This window comes from Salmo salar, chromosome ssa10 (assembly GCF_905237065.1).
Source record: "Salmo salar chromosome ssa10, Ssal_v3.1, whole genome shotgun sequence".
Classification (NCBI taxonomy): Eukaryota; Metazoa; Chordata; class Actinopteri; order Salmoniformes; family Salmonidae; genus Salmo; species Salmo salar.
Window position 1 is genome coordinate 123,359,614 of NC_059451.1, and position 25,623 is coordinate 123,385,236.

At 39.8% G+C, this 25,623-nt stretch overlaps 1 protein-coding gene and 1 pseudogene across 1 annotated transcript; both read left to right on the top strand.

Annotated features, from left to right (window-relative positions):
- Positions 1–12: 12 nt before the first annotated feature.
- Positions 13–6,182, top strand: LOC123724598 (mucin-2-like; annotated as a pseudogene).
- LOC106597010 (intestinal mucin-like protein) lies at positions 5,788–17,445 on the top strand. Its single transcript, XM_045688660.1, has 18 exons — positions 5,788–6,056; positions 6,167–6,408; positions 6,956–7,127; positions 7,802–8,046; positions 8,992–9,175; positions 9,689–9,896; positions 10,232–10,410; positions 10,682–10,751; positions 11,825–11,967; positions 12,057–12,088; positions 12,521–12,689; positions 14,895–14,935; positions 15,158–15,280; positions 15,416–15,514; positions 15,825–15,953; positions 16,179–16,218; positions 16,736–16,856; positions 17,070–17,445. The coding sequence occupies exons 2-18, from the start codon at positions 6,376–6,378 to the stop codon at positions 17,248–17,250; spliced, it is 2,169 nt and encodes a 722-aa protein (XP_045544616.1). The 5' UTR covers positions 5,788–6,056; positions 6,167–6,375; the 3' UTR covers positions 17,251–17,445.
- The last annotated feature ends 8,178 nt before the right edge of the window (positions 17,446–25,623 follow it).

Genomic DNA, 25,623 nt, shown 5'->3' on the forward strand with positions numbered 1-25,623 from the left:
AACAACAGAAGGTCCAACAACAACAACAACAACAACAACAACAACAGAAGGTCCAACAACAACAACAACAACAACAACAGAAGGTCCAACAACAACAACAGAAAGTCCATCAACCACAACTAAGTCAACAACTCCATCCACAACAACAACAGAAAGTCCAACAACCATAATTAAGTCAACAACTCCATCCACAACAACACAAGTAACAGAGGAAGTTACAACTGGTCCAGAATCAACAACACCTACCACCACTACCCCCACAACAACAACCACCACCACAGGAAGTCCATCAACCACAGTAACGGCTGAGACAACAACATATTCCACAACAAGAGAAACAACAGGGGAAATTACAACTGGTCCAGAATCAACAATACCCACAACAACCATTACACCAACAACAACAACAACAACAACAGAAAGTTCAACAACAACAACTACCCCAACAACAACAACAACAACAACAACAACAGAACGTCCAACAACAACAACAGAAAGTCCAACATCAACCACAACAACTATGTCAACAACATATTCCACAACAAGAGAAACAACAGGGGAAATTACAACTGGTCCAGAAACAACAACAACGACAACAACCATTACACCCGCAACAACCCCTTCCACTACCCCCGCAACAACCCCTTCCACTACCCCCTCAACAACCCCTTCCACTACCCCCACAACAACCCCTTCCACTACCCCCTCAACAACCCCTTCCACTACCCCCGCAACAACCCCTTCCACTACCCCCTCAACAACCCCTTCCACTACCCCTCAACAACCCCTTCCACTACCCCCGCAACAACCCCTTCCACTACCCCCTCAACAACCCCTTCCACTACCCCCGCAACAACCCCTTCCACAACCCCCTCAACAACCCCTTCCACTACCCCCACAACAACCCCTTCCACTACCCCCACAACAACCCCTACCACTACCCCCACAACAACCCCTACTTCACCAACAACCACTTCACCCACTACTACTCCACACTGCCTGACCAAGACTGTCTGTGATTGGTCAGGCTGGATTGACAGTCACTATCCTACTATAGAAACAGGAGGAGATTATGAAACCATAGAAAATATAAGGAAATCTGGTATTGATATTTGTAGCCAACCTAAGGAAGTAGAATGCAGAGCCAAAGACATCGATGCTTCTTTGGCCGAACTAGGTCAAAATGTTAAATGCAATCCCTCAGTTGGACTGATATGCCACAACAAGGATCAAGGCACCCCACCAATATGCTACAACTACGAGATCAGAGTCAGATGTTGTGTTGATGTTTGTAACAATGAGACAACTACCACCTCAGAAAGGCCCACAACAATCATTACAACATCAACAACTATCCCAACAACAACAACAACAACAACAGAAAGTCCAACAACAACAACTACCCCAACAACAACAACAACAACAACAACAACAGAAAGTCCAACAACAACAACTACCCCAACAACAACAACAACAACAGAAAGTTCAACAACAACACCAGAAAGTCCAACAACAACAACAACTACCGCAACAACAACAACAACAACAACAACAACAACAACAGAAAGTCCAACAACAACAACTACCCCAACAACAACAACAACAGAAAGTCCAACATCAACAACAACTACCCCAACAACAACAACAACAACAACAACAACAACAGAAAGTCCAACATCAACAACTACCCCAACAACAACAACAACAACAGAAAGTTCAACAACAACAACTACCCCAACAACAACAACAACAACAACAACAACAACAACAGAAAGTCCAACAACCATAATTAAGTCAACAACTCCATCCACAACAACACAAGTAACAGAGGAAGTTACAACTGGTCCAGAATCAACAACACCTACCACCACTACCCCCACAACAACAACCACCACCACAGGAAGTCCATCAACCACAGTAACGGCTGAGACAACAACATATTCCACAACAAGCGAAACAACAGGGGAAGTTACAACTGGTCCAGAATCAACAACACCCACAACAACCATTACAACAACAACAACAACAACAACAACAGAAAGTTCAACAACAACAACTACCCCAACAACAACAACAACAACAACAACAGAAAGTCCAACAACAACAACAGAAAGTCCAACATCAACCACAACAACTATGTCAACAACATATTCCACAACAAGCGAAACAACAGAGGAAATTACAACTGGTCCAGAAACAACAACAACGACAACAACCATTACACCCGCAACAACCCCTTCCACTACCCCCGCAACAACCCCTTCCACTACCCCCTCAACAACCCCTTCCACTACCCCCGCAACAACCCCTTCCACTACCCCCTCAACAACCCCTTCCACTACCCCCACAACAACCATTACACCGACAACAACCCCTACCACTACCCCCACAACAACCCCTACCACTACCCCCACAACAACCCCTTCCACTACCCCCTCAACAACCCCTTCCACTACCCCCACAACAACCATTACACCGACAACAACCCCTACCACTACCCCCACAACAACCCCTACCCCAACCCCCACAACAACCCCTACCACTACCCCCACAACAACCCCTACTTCACCAACAACCACTTCACCCACTACTACTCCACACTGCCTGACCAAGACTGTCTGTGATTGGTCAGGCTGGATTGACAGTCACTATCCTACTATAGAAACAGGAGGAGATTATGAAACCATAGAAAATATAAGGAAATCTGGTATTGATATTTGTAGCCAACCTAAGGAAGTAGAATGCAGAGCCAAAGACATCGATGCTTCTTTGGCCGAACTAGGTCAAAATGTTAAATGCAATCCCTCAGTTGGACTGATATGCCACAACAAGGATCAAGGCACCCCACCAATATGCTACAACTACGAGATCAGAGTCAGATGTTGTGCTGATGTTTGTAGCAATGAGACAACTACCACCTCAGAAAGGCCCACAACAACCATTACAACATCAACAACTATCCCAACAACAACAACAACAGAAAGTCCAACAACAACAACTACCCCAACAACAACAACAACAACAACAACAGAAAGTCCAACAACAACACCAACAACAACACCAACAACAACAACAACAACAACAACAGAAAGTCCAACAACAACAACAACAGAAGGTCCAACAACAACAACAACAACAACAACAGAAGGTCCAAAAACAACAACAGAAAGTCCATCAACCACAACTAAGTCAACAACTCCATCCACAACAACAACAGAAAGTCCAACAACCATAATTAAGTCAACAACTCCATCCACAACAACACAAGTAACAGAGGAAGTTACAACTGGTCCAGAATCAACAACACCTACCACCACTACCCCCACAACAACAACCACCACCACAGGAAGTCCATCAACCACAGTAACGGCTGAGACAACAACATATTCCACAACAAGCGAAACAACAGGGGAAATTACAACTGGTCCAGAATCAACAATACCCACAACAACCATTACACCAACAACAACAACAACAACAACAGAAAGTTCAACAACAACAACTACCCCAACAACAACAACAACAACAACAACAACAGAACGTCCAACAACAACAACAGAAAGTCCAACATCAACCACAACAACTATGTCAACAACATATTCCACAACAAGAGAAACAACAGGGGAAATTACAACTGGTCCAGAAACAACAACAACGACAACAACCATTACACCGACAACAACCCCTTCCACTACCCCCGCAACAACCCCTTCCACTACCCCTCAACAACCCCTTCCACTACCCCCACAACAACCCCTTCCACTACCCCCTCAACAACCCCTTCCACTACCCCCCGCAACAACCCCTTCCACTACCCCCGCAACAACCCCTTCCACTACCCCTCAACAACCCCTTCCACTACCCCCGCAACAACCCCTTCCACTACCCCCTCAACAACCCCTTCCACTACCCCCGCAACAACCCCTTCCACAACCCCTCAACAACCCCTTCCACTACCCCCACAACAACCCCTTCCACTACCCCCACAACAACCCCTACCACTACCCCCACAACAACCCCTACTTCACCAACAACCACTTCACCCACTACTACTCCACACTGCCTGACCAAGACTGTCTGTGATTGGTCAGGCTGGATTGACAGTCACTATCCTACTATAGAAACAGGAGGAGATTATGAAACCATAGAAAATATAAGGAAATCTGGTATTGATATTTGTAGCCAACCTAAGGAAGTAGAATGCAGAGCCAAAGACATCGATGCTTCTTTGGCCGAACTAGGTCAAAATGTTAAATGCAATCCCTCAGTTGGACTGATATGCCACAACAAGGATCAAGGCACCCCACCAATATGCTACAACTACGAGATCAGAGTCAGATGTTGTGTTGATGTTTGTAACAATGAGACAACTACCACCTCAGAAAGGCCCACAACAACCATTACAACATCAACAACTATCCCAACAACAACAACAACAGAAAGTCCAACAACAACAACTACCCCAACAACAACAACAACAACAACAACAGAAAGTCCAACAACAACACCAACAACAACACCAACAACAACAACAACAACAACAACAGAAAGTCCAACAACAACAACAACAGAAGGTCCAACAACAACAACAACAACAACAACAGAAGGTCCAACAACAACAACAGAAAGTCCATCAACCACAACAACAACAACAACAACAACAACAACAGAAAGTTCAACAACAACAACTACCCCAACAACACCCAACAACAACAACAACAGAAAGTCCAACAACCATAATTAAGTCAACAACTCCATCCACAACAACACAAGTAACAGAGGAAGTTACAACTGGTCCAGAATCAACAACACCTACCACCACTACCCCCACAACAACAACCACCACCACAGGAAGTCCATCAACCACAGTAACGGCTGAGACAACAACATATTCCACAACAAGAGAAACAACAGGGGAAATTACAACTGGTCCAGAATCAACAATACCCACAACAACCATTACACCAACAACAACAACAACAACAACAGAAAGTTCAACAACAACAACAGAAAGTCCAACAACAACAACTACCCCAACAACAACAACAACAACAACAGAAAGTCCATCAACCACAACAACAACAACAACAACAACAACAACAACAACAACAGAAAGTTCAACAACAACAACAACAACAACAGAACGTCCAACAACAACAACAACAACAACAACAACAGAAGGTCCAACAACAACACCAGAAAGTCCAACAACAACAACTACCCCAACAACAACAACAACAACAACAACAACAACAGAAAGTCCATCAACCACAACAACTATGTCAACAACATATTCCACAACAAGCGAAACAACAGGGGAAATTACAACTGTTCCAGAATCAACAATACCCACAACAACCCCTACCACTACTACCCCAACTACTACCACAACAACAACTCAGATGAGGACTACCTCTGAGGAAACGACAACAGCCACCACCAAAGTATCTACCACAACAACAGGCCTCACTGTAGTCACAAATCTACCATACACTATAGCAACTGGAAAGCAAATCTCAACTTTGACAATACAGACAGAAGAAACGACTACATCAAACCCAACCACAACCCCTTCCACTACCCCCACAACAACCCCTACCACTACCCCCACAACAACCCCTTCCACTACCCCTCAACAACCCCTTCCACTACCCCCACAACAACCCCTTCCACTACCCCCACAACAACCCCTTCCACTACCCCCTCAACAACCCCTTCCACTACCCCCTCAACAACCCCTTCCACTACCCCCACAACAACCCCTTCCACTACCCCCTCAACAACCCCTTCCACTACCCCCACAACAACCATTACACCGACAACAACCCCTACCACTACCCCCACAACAACCCCTTCCACTACACCCACAACAACCCCTTCCACTACCCCCACAACAACCCCTTCCACTACCCCCACAACAACCCCTACCACTACCCCAACGACAACCCCTATCATTACCCCAACGACAACCCCTACCACTACCAATACCCCTACCACCTCCACAACCCCTACCACATTATGTTTTTGCACATACAAAAATCTACATTTCCCTGCCGGTAAGTGATAGTGATAGTTTCCTTCATTCAAATGATCAATTCTGACTACATAATGCATTCATACACTTCATTTAATATCTATTCATTACTAATAATATGTTTTTGTTTAGGTTCCTTGATATATAATGAGACTGACGGGGCAGGCTGGTGTTTCACCTCCTACTGTAACTCAAGTTGTATTGTTGAGAAACAAGCCAGACCATGTCCCTCTACGACCCCAGCTACAGTCAGCACTGTCTCAACTACAGTCAGCACTGTCTCAGCAACAACAGAAGCTACCCATACTACACCATCTACATTGTCCCCGACTACACCTTACATGGGCTGTGAATATGCCATTCCACCAAGAAAGGTAATGAAATAAAATAAACAGAATATTTGTGTTTCTTAGTTCATAGTGTTGTGTAGTTCATAGTGTTGTGTAGTTTATAGTGTGTTTCTTAGCTCATAGTGTTGTGTAGTTTATAGTGGTGTGTAGTTCATAGTGTTGTGTAGTTCATAGTGTTGTGTAGTTCATAGTGTTGTGTAGTACATAGTGTTGTGTAGTTCATAGTGTTTTGTAGTTCATAGTGTTGTGTAGTTCATAGTGTTGTGTAGTTCATAGTGTTGTGTAGTTCATAGTGTTGTGCAGTTATAGTGTTGTGTAGTTCATAGTGTTTTGTAGTTCATAGTGTTGTGTAGTTTATAGTGTTGTGTAGTTTATAGTGTTGTGTAGTTTATAGTGTTGTGTAGTTCATAGTGTTGTGTAGTTCATAGTGTTGTGTAGTTCGTAGTGTTGTGTAGTTTATAGTGTTGTGTAGTTATAATGTTGTGGTGTTCATAGTGTTGTGTAGTTCATAGTGTTGTGTAGTACGTAGTGTGTTTACTTTCAGGACTAAAACATACATTTTCAACTTTAGGATGGAGAGACTTGGAAGACAGGCAACTGCACTACTCAAACTTGCCACAGCGGTGAAATTACCACAAAGTATGTGGTCTGTGAGTCTGCAGAAAAGCCTGTGTGTGAAAATGGATATCCACCAGCTAAAGTCTATGACGAATCAGGTTGCTGCTATCACTACGAATGTGAATGTAAGTTCAAAACTTAATGTTTTTAATTATCTTCTCTCCTTCTACAAATACTTATTACTCCAAGTTTACTTGTTTTAAAGACGTCCTCCAGTGATTTTTGAACATTTCCTGTTGGAAAGTGATATTCCAAGTGTAAATACAGTAAAGAAATACAATATGTTTTGAAAAAAATTTTTTTTTTTTTTTGGACACAACTGCAAACTTCAAGGAGTTGGTCTGATCCAGTGGCGCAACTTTGGTTTTAGAAGTGGGGGGGACATAAGTATTATTATTATTATTATTTTCATCCAGTTGGATAAACACACCAAACAGCCTACTCGACTACTCAGAGGCTTCCGCATGGTCCTAAAGCACAGTGTTGCCTTGTTTTGTATCACATTCCAATGATAAAACTGGGAGTGGAACAAAAATGCAATTTCAGAATGTGGGGGCGACATGCTCCCTGTAAACCCACCGTCTCCCCATCCCCAGTGAACGTTGCACCCTTGGTCTGATCTGATGGTGACATTGTGATGTTATCAGCTTGTGCCATTTCATGAGGATACCTAGACCACCTGTGGTGTTCAGTAAATCAGGTGTTAAATGAGGTGAAAAGGAGACTGGAGTAGGACATTAAACTCTTGTATTGATGAGTGATCTATCTATTTGATACCTTTTTCTGTTCCATCTCTCAGGTATATGCTATGGATGGGGAGACCCTCACTACGTCACATTTGATGGCCAGTATTACAGTTTCCAGGAAAACTGCACCTACGTTTTGATGAAAGAAATAGTTCCTCGACAGAACTTCAGTGTCAACATCGACAACTATAACTGCGATCCGTCTGGACATGCGACCTGCCCTCAGTCTCTGATTGTCTATTACAAGTCCTATAAAATCGTTCTTACTCCGAAGAGATTAAACGTGACAACAAATATGGTAATTATAACTGTGCTATTGTACACATTTATACACATTTATAAAAGTGCACTTTGATACAGACATTCCTTGATACAGACATACTTTGATACAGACATTCTTTGAGATAGACATTCTTTGATACAGACATTCTTTGATACAGACATTCTTTGAGATAGACATTCTTTGATACAGACATTCTTTGATACAGACATTCTTTGATACAGACATTCTTTGAGATAGACATTCTTTGATACAGACATTCTTTGATACAGACATTCTTTGATACAAACATTCTTTGAGATAGACATTCTTTGATACAGACATTCTTTGATACAGGCATTCTTTGATACAGCCATTCTTTGATACAGACATTCTTTGAGACAGACATTCTTTGATACAGACATTCTTTGATACAGACATCCTTTGATACAGACATTCTTTGATACATACATTCTTTTAGATAGACATTCTTTGATACAGGCATTCTTTGATACAGGCATTCTTTGATACAGACATTCTTTGATACAGACATTATTTGAGAGAGATTCTCATACCACTTTAAGACTTAAAATAATCTAGCCTCATATTTTGACATGTATTATTTACTTTTTATAACGTGGGGGTATTGATTAATAGGAATATCTGATCTTGTCGACTATGACAAATGTAATTTGCAGTACTACACTTCAGTAGTTACAAATAGTTATTTAACAACATTACATATTGGTTAACCACTTTGATGATGCCATCACGTTAACTCAAAAACCATCATCAAGGTATCTGAAACAGTCCCATGACATTTCAAAGAATTTAATTTTATTGACAAAAGATTGACAGACTACCAACTCTTCTTGTGACTTCATTTAGTTCTGGAAACCGTTCAAATCTGATCTACAGTATTGTAATGTTATTCTGTTCTCTATTCTCATTCGTTATGTAATGTTTTTACTTATCATTCACAAGGTTTACATCAATGGAAATCAGATCTTCCCGACCTATTCTAATGAAGACCTCATGATCACCAGCACTGGCGTAGAGTTACTGTTGAAGATCCCTGCCATTAAAGCAACAGTGATATTTAAGTCCCTTATGTTCAGTGTAACCCTGCCAAACTCCCTATTCCACAACAACACAGAGGGGCAGTGTGGTAAGTATGTAGGCATTGTCTACATCCCAAATGGCACACTGTTCCCAATGTAGTGCACTCCTTTTAACCACCTTTTTACCAGGGAGAATAGGGTCCCAATGTAGTGCACTCCTTTTAACCACCTTTTAACCAGGGGGAATAGGGTTCCATTGTAGTGCACTCCTTTTAACCAGGGGGAATAGGGTGCCAATGTAGTGCACTCCTTTTAACCAGGGGGAATAGGGTTCCATTTGGAATGCACCCATTATGTAGACAATAAACACTTTAAGTATGAATCAGAAGAACAGCTTGTAGTACTCTGTGAGTAAACTGAACATTTGTTGCAATGATTTGATGTTATTTTGTTGAATGTTATTGTATTGTCATGGCATTAAACAGTTCACTGTACAGTTACAATGATAGCATAACCAATTAAAATATAGTGTAGGTAGGCTTAATGATATAAGCAGCTGTTTCTGACATCAAAGAACTTGTGTTTATTCTCATTCCCATATTTATTTTACCTTTATAAAGGTACCTGTGACAATAACAGGAAAAACGATTGCAGACTACCGAATGGACAGATTGATCCATCATGTCCTGGGATGGCTCATAAATGGAAGATTGATGATGATAAAAAACCCTACTGTGATCTGAAATCCCCTACCCCACCTACCCCTACGCCTATGCCTCCACCCTGCCCGTCAAGAAAGACATCAATCTGTGACATCATTCTTAGCCCGTAAGACGTGCAACCTTGTAATAACACAAAGAGACAGCTATATTACAAAGGGAATCTGATTGAGGTTGCTATGACACTGTATACATGAAAGTCTGTAAACTTTCCGTTAAAGGCATGGGTTGTTGTTCCAAAACTTAGAACCAAACTTATCTTACAGACTGTTTATGCCATATAAAATATGTCATATTCATAAGAACTTCATAGATGCTTCACAAATAATTTAACGTGTAAGGCATACAGTAATCAATATTTGTAAGAGATCTGTCGTGACATGTTATATGCTCCTTTTGGGTTCGGCCTATATAATAACATAAATGGGTTCTTTATTTTGAAAGGGTCTTTAAGCAATGCCATGATGTTATCCCACCACAACCCTTCTTCGAGGCCTGTAAGTTTGATGTTTGCCTCATGCCAAATATCTCAATCGGCTGCTCCAGCCTGGAAGCCTACGCCGTGAGGTGTGCAGCAGCTGAAGTCTGTATCGACTGGAGGAACTCAACTAATGGAAAATGTGGTATGGAAGGACTTTCATATCAAATAAGGGTTGTATTCCAAATGGGATCCTATTCCCTACATTGTGCACTGCTTTTGACCAGGCTCTGGTGAAAAATAGTGATTTATGTAGGGAATAGGATCCCATTTGGAATGCAGGCAAGATGTTAATAGGATTTTAAATAATTCTAATGACTTTACAATTTATCAATATTAATTGTATTTTGTCAACCTGCATTTACAAATTGAGTTCTTACTGTTTTGTCTTTCATTCCATCTTGACCATATTACAGAACTGACATGCCCTAAGACCAAAGTGTATAAGGCATGTGGCTCTACTATCCAGCCAACATGCAATTCAAGGTATCCATCTCATTCCCATCTCATCTCATTCTCATTCTCATCTCATTCCATTCTCATTCCCATCTTATTCCCATCTCATTCTCATTCGCATCTGATCTCATTCTCATTCCCATCTCATTCATATCTCATCTCATTCCCATCTCATCTCATTCCCATCTTATTCTCATGTGAATCCCATCTCATCTCATTCCCATCTCGTTCTCATCTCATTCCCATCTCGTTCTCATCTCATTCCCATCTCATTCCCATCTCATTTCATTCTCGTCTCATTCCCATCTCATTCTCATTTCATACTCATCTCATCTCATTCTCATCTCATTCCCATCTCATCTCATTCTCATCTCATTCCCATCTCATCTCATCACATTCCCATCTCATCTCATTATCATAACATTCCCATCTCATCTCATTCTCATTCCCATCTCATCTCATCTCATTCTCATCTCATTCCTATCTCATCTCATTCTCAACTCATTTCCATCTCATTCCCATCTCATTTCATTCTCATCTCATTTCCATCTCATTCTCTTCTCATTCCCATCTAATTCCCATCTCATTCCCATCTCATTCTCATCTCATTCCTATCTCATCTTATTCTCAACTCAATTCCATCTCATTCCCATCTCATTTCATTCTCATCTCATTTCCATCTCATCTCATTCTCATTACATTCTCATTCCCATCTCATCTCATTCCCATCTCATCTCATTCCCATCTCATCTCATTCTCATCTCATTGCCATCTCATCTCATTCCCATCACATCTCATTCTCATTCCCATCTCATTCCCATCTCATCTCATTCCAATCACATCTCATTCTCATCTCATTCCCATCTCATTCTCATTCCCATCTCCTTCCCATTACATTCTCATTCCCATCTCATCTCATTCTCATTCGCATCTCATTTCCATCTCATCTCATTCTCATATCATTCCCATCTCATTCCCATCTCATTCTCATCTCATTCCCATCTCATTATTTTACACCACTACCTAGTGGACATGCATTCTTAAAGGTTTCCATTATATTCCAAAGTTTCTAAACTGTAATGAATTGTTTTCTCTTGTCATAGATACAATGAAAAATATGTGCATTCATGTCAGGGAGCACAAATGACCCGTGACTTTGTATGTGACTCATTCATGGAGGGCTGTTTCTGCCCTGAGGGTACCGTCTTGTTCAACACATTCTCTGACACCTGTGTTCGTGACTGTGGTAAGGATGTGTCAGTTTGAGGAATACATTGTTTAATTGTGTCTCAAAGTAACACCACGTATGACTTAAGATCTTATTTTCCATTCAAGGATGTACTGGACCTGATGGAAAACCCAAACAGGTAATAATGTGGATGTATACCACAATGAATCTGTCAGAAGAAATAGTTTAACAGCTCACTTCACATTATAGCCCACAAAAAGGTTCTGTATAGAAACCCAAATATTTTAAGCAGTTTACTAGTTTCATTGGGGCTTGTTAGTGGTCCAAGCCCCGAAGAGGCTGGAGCCCTATTGTTATTATCAATCAATCAAATGTATTTGATAAAGCCCTTTTTCATCAGCAGTGGTCACAAAGTGCTTTACAGATAGCCAGCCTAAAACCTAAAAGAGCAGGCAATGCAGAGGCATAAAGACAGTGGCTAAGAAAAGCTCCCTAGAAGGAAGGAACCTAGGAATAAACCAAAAGAGGAACCCGGTTCTGAGGGGTTGCCAGTCCTCGTCTTAATAAGTTTCAAGTCTCTGCTAACAGTGTTTGTTTTGTCCCAACACAGTTTGGTGAGACTTGGAACAGTAACTGCCAGAAGTGCACGTGTAATGCTGACACACTGAGTGTCCAGTGTGAACCAGTGAAATGTCCGCCCCAAGAAATTGTTACCTGTAAGAAGTACGGTGAGGTGTTGGTCAACGAGACGGTGGACTGCTGTCAGATAAATAAATGCGGTGAGTAGAGACAGGATTTGAGTTTAGACCAGATATAGGAACCTTAACAAGTCTGTGTGTGCTAAATGTTTGGCATATGACAAGGAGTACAAGAGTGGAATGTTAGCTACTTCATAAAGCTTTCATAAGCACTGCATAAATGTGTTGCAAAGCATCTATAACATGCTTTATAAAGGGTTCATAAATGTCGCATAACTCTGTGACATAATCACCGGACTGTGAATAGTGTAGCTTGTCCCTGAGCTGGTGGACCAATGGTTTCTTACCTCTCTTTCTGCTGGAGGTACTGCATGTTGATTCCAACCTTAAAAGTAACAACAAAGAAATTTAGCAGGTGTGTTAGGAAATGCCTTTGTCACATCAATTCAATTAAATTTAAGGGCTTTATTGGCATGGGAAACATATGTTAACATTGCCAAAGCAAGTGAAGTAGATAATAAACAAAAGTGAAATTAACTATAAAAATGAACAGTAAACATTACACTCATAGAAGTTCCAAAAGAATAAAGACATTTCAAATGTCATATTGTGCCTATATACAGTACAGTGTTGTAAAGATGTGCAAATTATTTGAAATAACAATTGAGATAGCGACAATATGAAATCTAACTCAACACTTAACTACTATAAACTCATGTAAATTACAATAAATATAGGTTAACTAACTTGTTTTTCGATCTCCAGTAGCAGCACAAGTTAAGAATTTGATTTGCGAAATCATTACATAATCAGCGTAGTACGTCTCATCAGCAACACTAAAAATAAGTACCTCCGGGTCAAGCAATATTGATACATTTCAAATTAAAAGTCCCCTACTTAATAGTTGAAAAGGGTCAATAACCATTCCTGATATATGATACACTATTGTTTAAACATGAACAATGATTCATATTTGTTTATATTTAAGTGACATTTGTATAAAATTTCGGTTTAAAAAAAATGTCTAAGGTGAAAGAAAATACCCCCAAAGGAATATATATTGGCTTAAAGCAAGAACTAATCTGGGTGCAGCAGTAAAAATATTGTAGAGAATACTCAGTAGGGTCAGTAGTGTATGTAGAATGTAAAATATGGAGTCATTTCATGGGACTCTGAATAATTCTGAGTATTGCTGGCTTTTTACTCCACCCGTTTCATTGCGGCTGAATCACATCACATGTGCCTTACTGCACTACAGAAAACCCTCTAACCAATCAACAGTGCAGGGCATGCTCACTGAATTAAAGGGCAACTAAGCTAAAAATTGAAGTTTCTTAGATTTTTCCCAGACCTCAAAAGTCATCCCCTGATGTGGTTTTAACATTATTGTGAACACAGAAAATCACATTTAGTCATGTTTCTATTAAAACGGTGAGAAAAAAAAACTGGGGTAAACCAGAATTTTTGGGGGGGAAATCCGATACCTGGAAAAACAAAACCAAGAATACAACTGCATTTTTGAGAAAAAAAAACTGAAGTAAGCAAAAAATTAAAACTGCAGCATAGCATTTTGGGGGAATTTGAGGTCAGGTTCAATACTGACTATGCGAAGAGGGAAATAGTTTGGGCAATCCTAGAAATGTTTTAGAGTAATATAATATATACAATTTAGCAAATGCTTTTATCCAAAGCATGAATACATTTTTACATATGGGTGGTCCTGGGAATCGGACACAATATCCTGGTTTTGCAATACTCTATCTAGATGCATGACAGGGTAATACGTTGTCAGTTGAATTATTCATAAGGCCTTTATTAAGCAGTGTTGATGCCACCGTTTAGAAAGCACAGGTTTGACTAATTTGACACAGTGGGTTATGTCATACAGTTATGCCACATTTATGAACCCTTTATAGAGCATGACATATGGTTATAGATGATTTGTAACACATTTCGTTAGTGTTTATGAAGCCTTTATACTGACCATGTCATTGGACCATGTCATTGGACCATGATATTGGACCATGTTATTGGACCATGATATTGGACCATGTTATTGAACCATGATATTGGACCATGTCATTGGACCATGTCATTGGACCATGTCATTGGACCATCACGCACCATAATTTCAAAACTATGTGTATAGTGATAAAACAGTGACTTAATATTTCATGGTGCAGGTGTCGTGATGGTAACATGGTGCAGGAATTGTGACTAACTTAACTGTTCAACAACTGTAATGTCTCAACCATTGTCTGACCCTTTTATTGTGTGTTCTCTCAGTACCCAAACCTGTTTGTGTCTACAATAATACTGAATACATGGTGAGAAGTAACACTTTTTTGATATCACTCTGCACAAATATATTTTTGCAGGCAGAACAGAGCAGTATTACAATAAATCATTTGTAAATTGTGTATAAATTAAACCTAAATATTGATGTGTCAATCACAGATTGCCCCTTTAAGTAATCCTGAGAGCCACTGTGGCCCCAAGCTTAATTTTTGCTTCAGTACATGATACTAACTCTTGCTTGCATTCTCCAGCTTGGTGAAAATGTTCCCAGCGGCACCTGTGAGGAGTGCAAGTGTGGCCCTAATAAGGATCCAGTTTCCAAGCTGTATGTTGTAGACTGTGTCCAAATCAACTGTTCCACCACCTGCCAAACGGTACTGTACTCGGGATAATGGCAATCTCGGTTTAACATAAGTGAAACATTTTACATGGTAGGCTATACAGTATAATATTCCAGGTATATATGAAGGAAATCCACTAATGATGTCACCTTGTTGATTCTCCTCCAGGGTTATGAGTATGAAGTCGTACCTGAGAAATGTTGTGGAACGTGTGTCCAGAAGGACTGTGTTGTAGTTCTCCCAGATGCCACATCTCACATCATTCAGGTGACATTGATGAGATAATGCACCCAAATTAGATTCTTTTTAATATCAGATATCTTTGTGATATCTCAAAGGGACGAATTACATCACTAATGAGAACATTTAAATGCTTACAAATGTTCATAAATGCATCATAAATGATCATAAATGTTAAAGGTGTAAATGCTTAAGAATCTTACTACTTGTTTACATTTTCAAATAATGAAGTACTTATTCCTGAAAAGTTTATAAATTATTTATCAATGCTTATTTATTGAAGTTTTTATAACATACACTATTAATTTATCAACATTTATGTTTTGCTACTTGACAGCTTGGGAAGTTTTGGTCGCCCCCTAGTGACCGCTGTGTGAAGTATGACTGCTCAAAAACAAACAAACAGCTCATCGTTGTGAAATCCAAATTGGAATGCCCAGTGTTCCGTCCAGAGGACTGCGTCCCTGTAAGTAGATGAGGAAACTGGTTGAATGTGTTTGTTTGAAGTAAAGTAACTATACACTGGTTGCTTCATTTGATAGTAACTTTTAGGTTATATTGAATTTACACCCGAGTAGCATATTTATAGATGATCATAGTTTTCTATTATAACATCTATACTGTGTTCTCTAGCTCAATAGACTGTAACTAGTCATATCCAAATTGTGCTGAACGCTATTATTTTTGACAGGGAACTGAGAAAACTGATGCAAATGGATGTTGCACAACCTGTAAGTTAAAACAATATACTGATTCATTTATAAATATTCATGATTGTGTGAAGTTGTATTTTTTGTATAACCTCTTATGAACCTGACCTCTTATGAACCTCTTATGAACATAACCTCTTATGAACATAAGCTCTTATGAACATAACCTCTTATAAATATAACCTCTTATGAACATAACCTCTTATAAATATAACCTCTTATGAACATAACCTCTTATGAACCTAACCTCTTATGAACATAACCTCTTATGAACCTAACCTCTTATGAACATAACCTCTTATGAACCTAACCTCTTATGAACATAACCTCTTATGAACATAACCTCTTATGAACATAACCTCTTATGAACATAACCTCTCATGACTTAATAAATCAATGTTGAGTTTCTGTGGATGAAACTGAATACAGATATGATGTGATATACTTTTTCAAGTTGCTCAAAGTCTGTGCACTTTACATAGTAAGGGGGAAACTCACCACTTTAAAATGTCCTCCTTAACTCTGTCTACCTAAACAGGCACTTTACGTAGTCACTGTGATGTGACTAACACCACCACCTACCTAGAGGTGAATAACTGCAGGTCTACTGTGCCGGTGGAAATCTCAGCCTGCGGGGGATCCTGTGGAACGTCTTCTATGTGAGTACAAACTAAATAAGAACACACACACACACACACACACACACACGCCAAAAAAGCACATAGAAACAAACGCAACATGCATTTGGGTCTTGCAGAAATTTGTACTTGGGGAATTGGATTGAAGGGTGAGAAATCAATGGGAGTTGACCTATGGCAGAATAAATTTGGTACTGTTTCTAACAGTGATGTTTGTTGTGTCCTGTTTGCTAGGTACTCTGCAGAGAAAAACACCTTGATGCACTCCTGCTCCTGCTGTCAGGAGATGTCTACCAGTGAGAGGAAGGTGGAGATGCTCTGCCCTGACGGGAAGAAGATCATGCAGAACTACATTTACATTGATAAGTGCGGCTGCCATGACTCTGAGTGTGACAAGAAGAACCACGTAGATTAGGCCTTGAAGAATTAAGTCTTTTGAAATGTTCTTATTTACATTAACTGCATGGAATATTAAATACTTTTATCTAAAGGGGAAACCAATAGGGGCTGTCTAATTATCATATAGGCTACTTTCATGAACTGTATGTCCTTTCTCTCTACACTATCATAGACATTATGCAAACGTATTAAACTGATGAAGAAGCATGAAGTCATTATCTTTCTTGTTTTATTTCATATTGTCAAGCGCATCAATGTGTGACTAGGTAAAAAGTACACATAGTATTTAATAAAGAACACATTCATTACATAACTGTTACTTTTAAAAGGGGCAATCTGCAATTCAAACAACAACAAAGTGTCTACCCCGCCACTGTTTTGTGAAAAACCTGAAGGATGGGGCTGGAGAAATGTAACCACTCTCAAATTCATAGACAGGGCCATGGATGCAAGGACATTATAGTTTTAAATCATGTTTTGAGGCTATACAGTGTTTGTTAACAATTATGTTGTTTACAAACAATGGAATAAAACAATCTTATATTCTGGGTTCTGATGAGTTACGACAGCTCATTAGGCATTTATAAGTTATATTCTTCAAGAATCAATTGGTATTATCAATTTAAAAGTCCAAAAATATATGTACCGATCACAGATTATCACTGAAATCTGAAACATTGATTTCCTATACTAATATATTGATGTCAAAATGTCACAAGAACCACACCCACTGGGCACATATATGTTAATTCAACATCTATTCAACATTGGTTCAGGGTAATTTCATTGAAATGACGTGGAAACTATGTTGAATTAACCAGTGTGTGCCCATCGGTTAATATATTATTAGAAAAACAATTAGGGTACACAATATGCATGCAGTCACTGACAACTTACCATGAGCTGTTTTCTAAACGGATGTGATTGAATGTAACAAACTGGCTACCTATCTGTCATTTCCAGAAATCCTCTCACTGATAGAAATAACATAAATCTGTCTTATGTTTAGCCAATTCTATCTCAATGAATATATCTGTCATTTCAAGATGTAGCTAATATTCACCTAAATATTTGTTTATTTTTGAACAACAACTGAGAATGGAGGCAGTGAGAATGGTCCAGGACCAGGGAGATCCAGGATCAAGGTAGAGAAGACAGTGAGAATGGTCCGGGACCAGGGAGATACAGGATCAAGGTAGAGAAGACAGTGAGAATGGTCCAGGACCAGGGAGATCCAGGATCAAGGTAGAGAAGACAGAGAGAATGGTCCAGGACCAGGGGGATACAAGATCAAGGTAGAGAAGACAGTGAGAATGGTCCAGGACCAGGGAGATACAGGATCAAGGTAGAGAAGACAGTGAGAATGGTCCAGGACCAGGGAGATCCAGGATCAAGGTAGAGAAGACAGTGAGAATGGTCCAGGACCAGGGAGATACAAGATCAAGGTAGAGAAGACAGTGAGAATGGTCCAGGACCAGGGAGATACAGGATCAAGGTAGAGAAGACAGTGAGAATGGTCCAGGACCAGGGAGATACAAGATCAAGGTAGAGAAGACAGTGAGAATGGTCCAGGACCAGGGAGATACAAGATCAAGGTAGAGAAGTGTAGTGGAATTATTGTAATCAAAAGGAGAGACTTTTAGATTTCTTCAAAACAATCAAACTTTATTATTTAATTACTGCATTAATGGAGCCTGTCGGTAGTCACTCCTGGAGGTGATCACTGAGAACTCAACCAGCTGGTCGGTAATCACCCCTGGAGGTGATCACTGAGAACTCAACCAGCTGGTCGGTAATCACCCCTGGAGGTGATCACTGAGAACTCAACCAGCTGGTCGGTAATCACCCCTGGAGGTGATCACTGAGAACTCAATGAGCGGATTTGAGCCACATCATTTTATAGCAAATTCCATCCTCCTGGATGTTCACGACAAACAACAGATGTCTGGAATGGGTCACAAGGTTACTAATAATTCACATTCCCCAAATTTTGAGAGTCCTCTCAACTTAAAAGAAAATGACAAGATTTAAAAACATTAATTCACATGTACAAAATGCATACATTCTTCATTAACCAAGAAGCATTAACCTCTCTGGGGAGGTGGGACGAAATCGTCCCACACTATTCAACAGCCAGTGACAAATCAGAGCGCCAAATTTAAAACCACCAAATGTCATAATTCAAAGTTCTCAAACATAGGACTATTTTACACCATTTTATAGATACACTTCTCCTGAATCGAACCACGTTGTCCGATTTCCAAAAGGCTTTACAGCGAAAGCAAAACATTAGATTATGTTAGGAGAGTACATAGACATAAAAACCCACACAGCCATTTCCAAGCAACTAGCATGCATCACAAATACCCAAAACACAGCTAAATGCAGCACTAACCTTTGATGATCTTCATCAGATGACACTCCTAGGACATTATGTTATACAATACATGCATGTTTTGTTGAATCAAGTTTATATTTATATCAAAAAACAGCTTTTTACATTAGCATGTGATGTTCAGAACTAGCATACCCACCGAAAACTTCTGGTGAATTTACTAAATTACTCATGATAAACGTTTACAAAATACATAACAATTATTTTAAGAATGATAGATACAGAACTCCTTTATGCAATCGTTATGTCCGATTTTAAAATAGCTTTTCGGCGAAAGCATATTTCGCAATATTCTGAGTACATAGCTCGGCCATCACGGCTAGCTAATTTGACACCCACCAAGTTTGGGACAACCTAAACTCAGAATTACTATTAGAAAAATTGGATTACCTTTGCTGTTCTTCGTCAGAATGCACTCCCAGGACTTCTACTTAAACAACAAATGTTGTTTTGGTTCTAAATAATCCATAGTTATATCCAAATAGCTCCGTTTTGTTCGTGCGTTCAGGTCACTATCCGAAGAGTGACGTGCGAGCGCATTTCATGACAGAAACATTCAAAAGATTCCATTACCGTACTTAGAAGCATGTCAAACGCTGTTTAAAATCAATTTTTATGCGATTTTTCTCGTAAAATAGCGATAATTTTCCAACCGGGCAACGTTGTATTCATTCAAATGCTGAAAGAAAAAAATGGAGTAGTCTTGTGAATGCGCATCTCAGTCTCACTGTCCCCAGGCTGACCACTTACAAATTCTGCTGCTGTTCTTTGCCCAGAGACAGCAGACACCCCATTCCACTTTCTGGCGGCTTTAGAGAGCCGCCAGATTGTGATCATGAAAAAGGAAGCCTTAGAAAATGTCACGTTACAACACAGATGCTGTATTTTCGATAGAGATGCAACAGAAGGACAACAAATTGTCAGACAGGGCACTTCCTGTATAGAATCTTCTCAGGTTTTGGCCTGCCATATGAGTTCTGTTATACTCACAGACACCATTCAAACAGTTTAAGAAACTTTAGAGTGTTTTCTATCCAAATCTACTAATTATATGCATATTCTAGTTTCTGGGCAGGAGTAGTAACCAGATTAAATCGGGTACGTTTTTTATCCGGCCGTGAAAATACTGCCCCCTATACCACAACAGGTTAAAGCAATATCTCATTGCATGGATTCCTGCATGTGACCGGCTGCTATAGCACTGGCTCAGCCACCTCCCTAGAAACGTAGCACAGTCTCCAATTTCAACCTCCAACACATATTCTAAGCATTCTACCAATTTGTCTGGGGAGGTCATGATGCACAATCACCTGCACGAACCCATGAAGAAAATCAAAAGATGCAAACAGTTTATACAATTCAAGGCTATATCTTCATAGACAGTGAAAAGCACATATTTAATGCATTATGCAGTGCATGCAACAATGGAGTTCAATAAAATAAGCTTTAGTTATCTAGCTCCAAAGGATCAGCATGGTGGAAAAAACTATTTCCATCCCAGAAACTGACATTAGCATATCTTCTTGGACAAATAAATAGTGGAATCCTGATGCTTGTCTTGGGTCATGTTCATTAGGAACCAACGGAATACATTTTACTTAAACCAGAAGTCAATACATCTTACTTGGGACAGGACGTGACAACAAGGCAATGCCTACAGATCAAATAGAATTAGGATCAGTTTCACTCTCCGGATCAGAGTTCACCCTCTCCATTCACCAGGGCATTCTGAGAATAGTGTCAACCTCTTTAGTTCACAACAGCAATCAAAACGATCAATCCATAATACATGAATTGCTTGACTCATATAGTTATTAACATACTAAACTCAAATCAAATCTTCAGTTTTAAAAGTCATTCAGTTTCCAAATCATAATCAAAACCCAATTAATTATTCAACCAAAATGTAGAATGACATTGCTCAGTGACTTAAATTGGTCCTATCACTCAAAACCCTCAAAACGCTCAATTTAACACACATTGACATTGGTAAAATGTACATTCAGTATAATTATCCTATAATTCTAGTATTAACTTTCTTATCATAATTATAATTATAGATCAGTATCCTAAGCCATTCTTAATCTAAATTACTATAATTGTATGTAGTCTACAATCAACCTGATACCCAAAAAGAAACAATTTTAGACACGTCTAAATCAATTTTGGGCATAGTTGATCAACCCCCCCCTTCAGGCACTCAATCTTCTGGATTCTTCTTCACTTGTCTTCTTCGGATAGCTTTACAGTTCAAAGTGGATGACCCATGATAATGTCCCAATTTCAATGTCTCACCCGAGCCGCCACCACCTTTACCACACATTATGTCTTGTCCATTCGTCAACCATTATACCAGCAACATAAGAGAAGTTTGGAACAGATCTCTCCCCATGCTCACTCCACGTGGACTCCTGTCACACTCCTGAGAGAAAAGATATGAGTGAAAAGCAGTCGATAGCTCTGATTGGACGCTGCATACAGGTTGCTGGCTCAGGACTCAGGTCTCTCGGTAGAAGTGGTGCGGACAGGGCCCTATTGAATGCATTTGTCACTCTTTTTCAGCCAGTTAGAGGGGGTTTTGAGGTACACACACTGTTTGGTCAAATGACGTATTCCATGCATTATTAAACTGACTTGTTGAAAAGGTGGCAACCCATGACGGTGCCACGTTAAAAAAGTCATTGAGCTCTTCAGTAAGGCCATTTTACTGCCAATGTTTGTCTATGGAAATTGCATGGTTGTGTGCTCGATTTTATACACCTGTCAGCAAAGGGTGTGGCTTAAACAATGCCGATAGTCCAGGTAGCTATTTAACTAACTATTTAGCAGTAGTATGGCTTGGCGGTAGAAGCTGTTCAGAGTCCTGTTGGTTCCAGACTTGTTGCATCGGTACCGCTTGCCAGACGGTAGCAGAGAGAACAGTCTATGACTAGTGTGGCTGGAGTCTTCGACAATTTTTAGGGCCTTCCTCTGACACCGCCTGGTATAGAGGTCTTGGATGGCAGGGAGCTCGGCCCCAATGATGAACTGGGCCGTACGCACTACCCTCTGATGGTGATGCAGCCAGTCAAGATGCTCCCAACAGTGCAGCTGTAGGACTTTTGGAGGATCTGAGGCAAATTAACACCTCCCAACATCAGTCAGTCACAAGAACAAGATGAAAAAGATTAGAAAGGCTAATTTAGAAGAACTATGACAGGGCTAATTGTGACACTCCATTCTAATGTGGCCTGTGATCACCATAGAGGAGAACAGAAGGCACATCCACTATCCAGAGAGTCTTAGCTTTCAGGAATTGTGTCATCATAGCTTATAGCCAAAACGGTTCAAATGCTAAAGCTGTCGTGGAAAATTGTCTTAAGAACATAATACTCTTACAAGAACTTTGCGAATTCAATATAGACTTTAATACAGAGTAGCAAAGCCGAGCCCTTCCATGGAAGGACCCTATTACTCACATAACAGGGCCGAGCCCCTCCATGAAAAATACTAAATTCTCATATTACAGAGTCCCATCTTTATATGATTCTGTCTCTGCTTAACGTATAGAGTTCCCTCCCTCTATATGAAAATAGCTTCCCTTGACCGTTCTTTACCATTATCTCTCCATATCAGTTGTTGCTTGTTAACGCCCACATCTGACAGCTGTATAGGTTATAATGCTAGCAGGGCCTCCTCATGTGGTACAAAAATAATGCATGCACTGCATGCTCATCCTTTTCTCTGTGCCCCTTTGTCTGACTATGTTGATGTGTTTGGGGCCCTTTCTGCATAACTCAAGTCTGGTTGTCAGGTCGCTATACCTCCCACCGTGGCCTGTTGCTCTATCAGAACCAGATGTCATCTTCTCCTCCTATAGCCAAAGTATTTATGTTCTTTCTCCTTCAGCACAGCTGCTTAACTCCCACATAAATCCCTCCTCTGGGACTAATTAGTCCCACACCAAAATAATATCTAAATACAAGCAACAAGGATGGAGGCAAAATGATAACAATACACACACAGAATAATGAACATTGAACGAAATGTGAAATAAAGCATAGACATATACTGGACCAAACGTCTCCAATCCATACACAATGGAAAGAAATAAAAGATCCAATCTGTACAAATACAAAGTAAAATCAAACTGAAAATACAATGTAAAAGCATTAGCATGTAATACATAGCCTTCCCTGAGGTTATCTCAGTTATTTAAAACATAAAGAAAATAAGAAAACCCTTATAAAGTCATTCTAAATACGACACTTAAACAAGATCCTTCCTTGCAGACACCTCTGTAACAACAGTGAAATCACAAATGAAAACACCTGCTAAAGGACTAAGGACATGGTCCATGGACACTTGTAACCGGAATTTCCCCATTTTACCCACAAGTTTAAGTATACAAAATTCAGAAGTTCTAACTTAATTTATCCCTTGTCAAAGGTAGAAAGGAAATAGACAATACACTCCATAGTAAATGATTAACAGGTTATACATATTGCATCAGTCCAGTTTTCAATCAATCACATAATAATCAGGAGCTTTACTAAAACAGGAAACCCTTGAACACCATGATCATTGCAATCATGTCGTCCTCCTGGAGTAACCCCATTTACTTAAAGCTAAATCCAACCAGTCCCAACCATGGGTTCATTGTCCTTAACCTCTTGTCACAATCCCTTCAGTTTGGTCATAGCTACAGGAAAAGTTCCATCTAGTACGTTGTTATTATTAGGTGTTATCCAAAGAAATATGGATTCAAAACCTGATTTAACCTCATCTCTTGGTTTGTATTCATCAGGAACTCCTCTCACCTGTCCAATCGCATCTAAATATACCTTGGGATCTGATTCATAGGCTTCCCTTACTCTATGCTTTACAGACTCATCCTGCTGTGATTTAATGATAGACACCTGTTGTGTTGCTCTAATCAAGGCACAGTCCAGCCTTCTGGTAAAACATTCAAGAGTTTGTTCTGCCCACACATCCCGAAACTATCAGCTATACTTCTGTCCTGATTCTTTAATATTGCAAGAGATAGTGTTACTTGAGTTATATTACCACATGTACCTTTGTGATCCATAATCATTCCTTTATCATCAAATTTACTAACTCCTGCAGTTTCTAACACCCAAATAGTTTAACAATTAACTGTAGTGTTTCTCACATCTATCCCATTATCTCCATAGCTGTAGAAACATTCATATCTACTTTTTACCATAGTAAACCTATCATTATGAGGACCATTTAATTCAGTTCTTAAGTCATATGTTGCACATTCATGTTCTCACAACATATTTTTGTTTAATTCACTTCTACCTTTAGTGCTACCTAATGCCAAGCTGCATTCTATGGTACACAAAGGTATGTAGTATTTTCTCTGAATACATTGAACATTTTTCCATTTAGCACATTCTTAACTGATGCAGGTTCAGGTACTATTAAAAGATCAGACAAAGGTGATTTGCTACACAAAATGCAATTGTCCATCCTATGTTTAGCTGTTGTGTACTGAGCCCATGTATACAAGCCATTTGTTATTGCTTTTCAAAATGTTTGATCAATGTTTGATTCTGGGGTAGCTTCTTCATTGTAACGACCCCAGTTGGTAACAGATGTCCAGATTTTCTGCATCAATCCACTTTCTTTTGGTTTTTCTATTGTCTTAGTTGGTGTACTAGTCTCTAGTGGGAGATTCTTTTACAATTTCTTCTAGGTTTGTTGCTGTTGCTGTCAAAGCCATTCTACCGTTCTTCATCTGTCCTATTTCACTGTCTGTTAAAAAGACCACGTGAGGACAGAGAAGTTGATGATAAGAAAGTCTCCTTTCCATTCTCCTGTCGTTGTTACTCCTTCCACCTCTATCAGGTGTATCTGCCAGAGTAGGTATGTCATCAGGAGCAACAGGCATGTCACTCCTCCCCATCCCTGGATTCTCTGGATATTCAGGAGAGAGTGTCTGTTGGCTGTTGGAAGTTGCTCCTCGATCCACCTCCTCTTCGGCTCCTG

What these genes read in the sequence shown, in the direction of transcription:
- LOC106597010 (XM_045688660.1), top strand. Translation starts at nt 6,376, where the DNA reads ATGGGCTGTGAATATGCCATTCCACCAAGAAAG. An exon ending in CAACACAGAGGGGCAGTGTG is followed by an intron (nt 9,176 to 9,688) that starts GTAAGTATGTAG and finishes ACCTTTATAAAG; the next exon opens with GTACCTGTGACAATAACAGG. An exon ending in CACCTGTGTTCGTGACTGTG is followed by an intron (nt 11,968 to 12,056) that starts GTAAGGATGTGT and finishes TTTCCATTCAAG; the next exon opens with GATGTACTGGACCTGATGGA.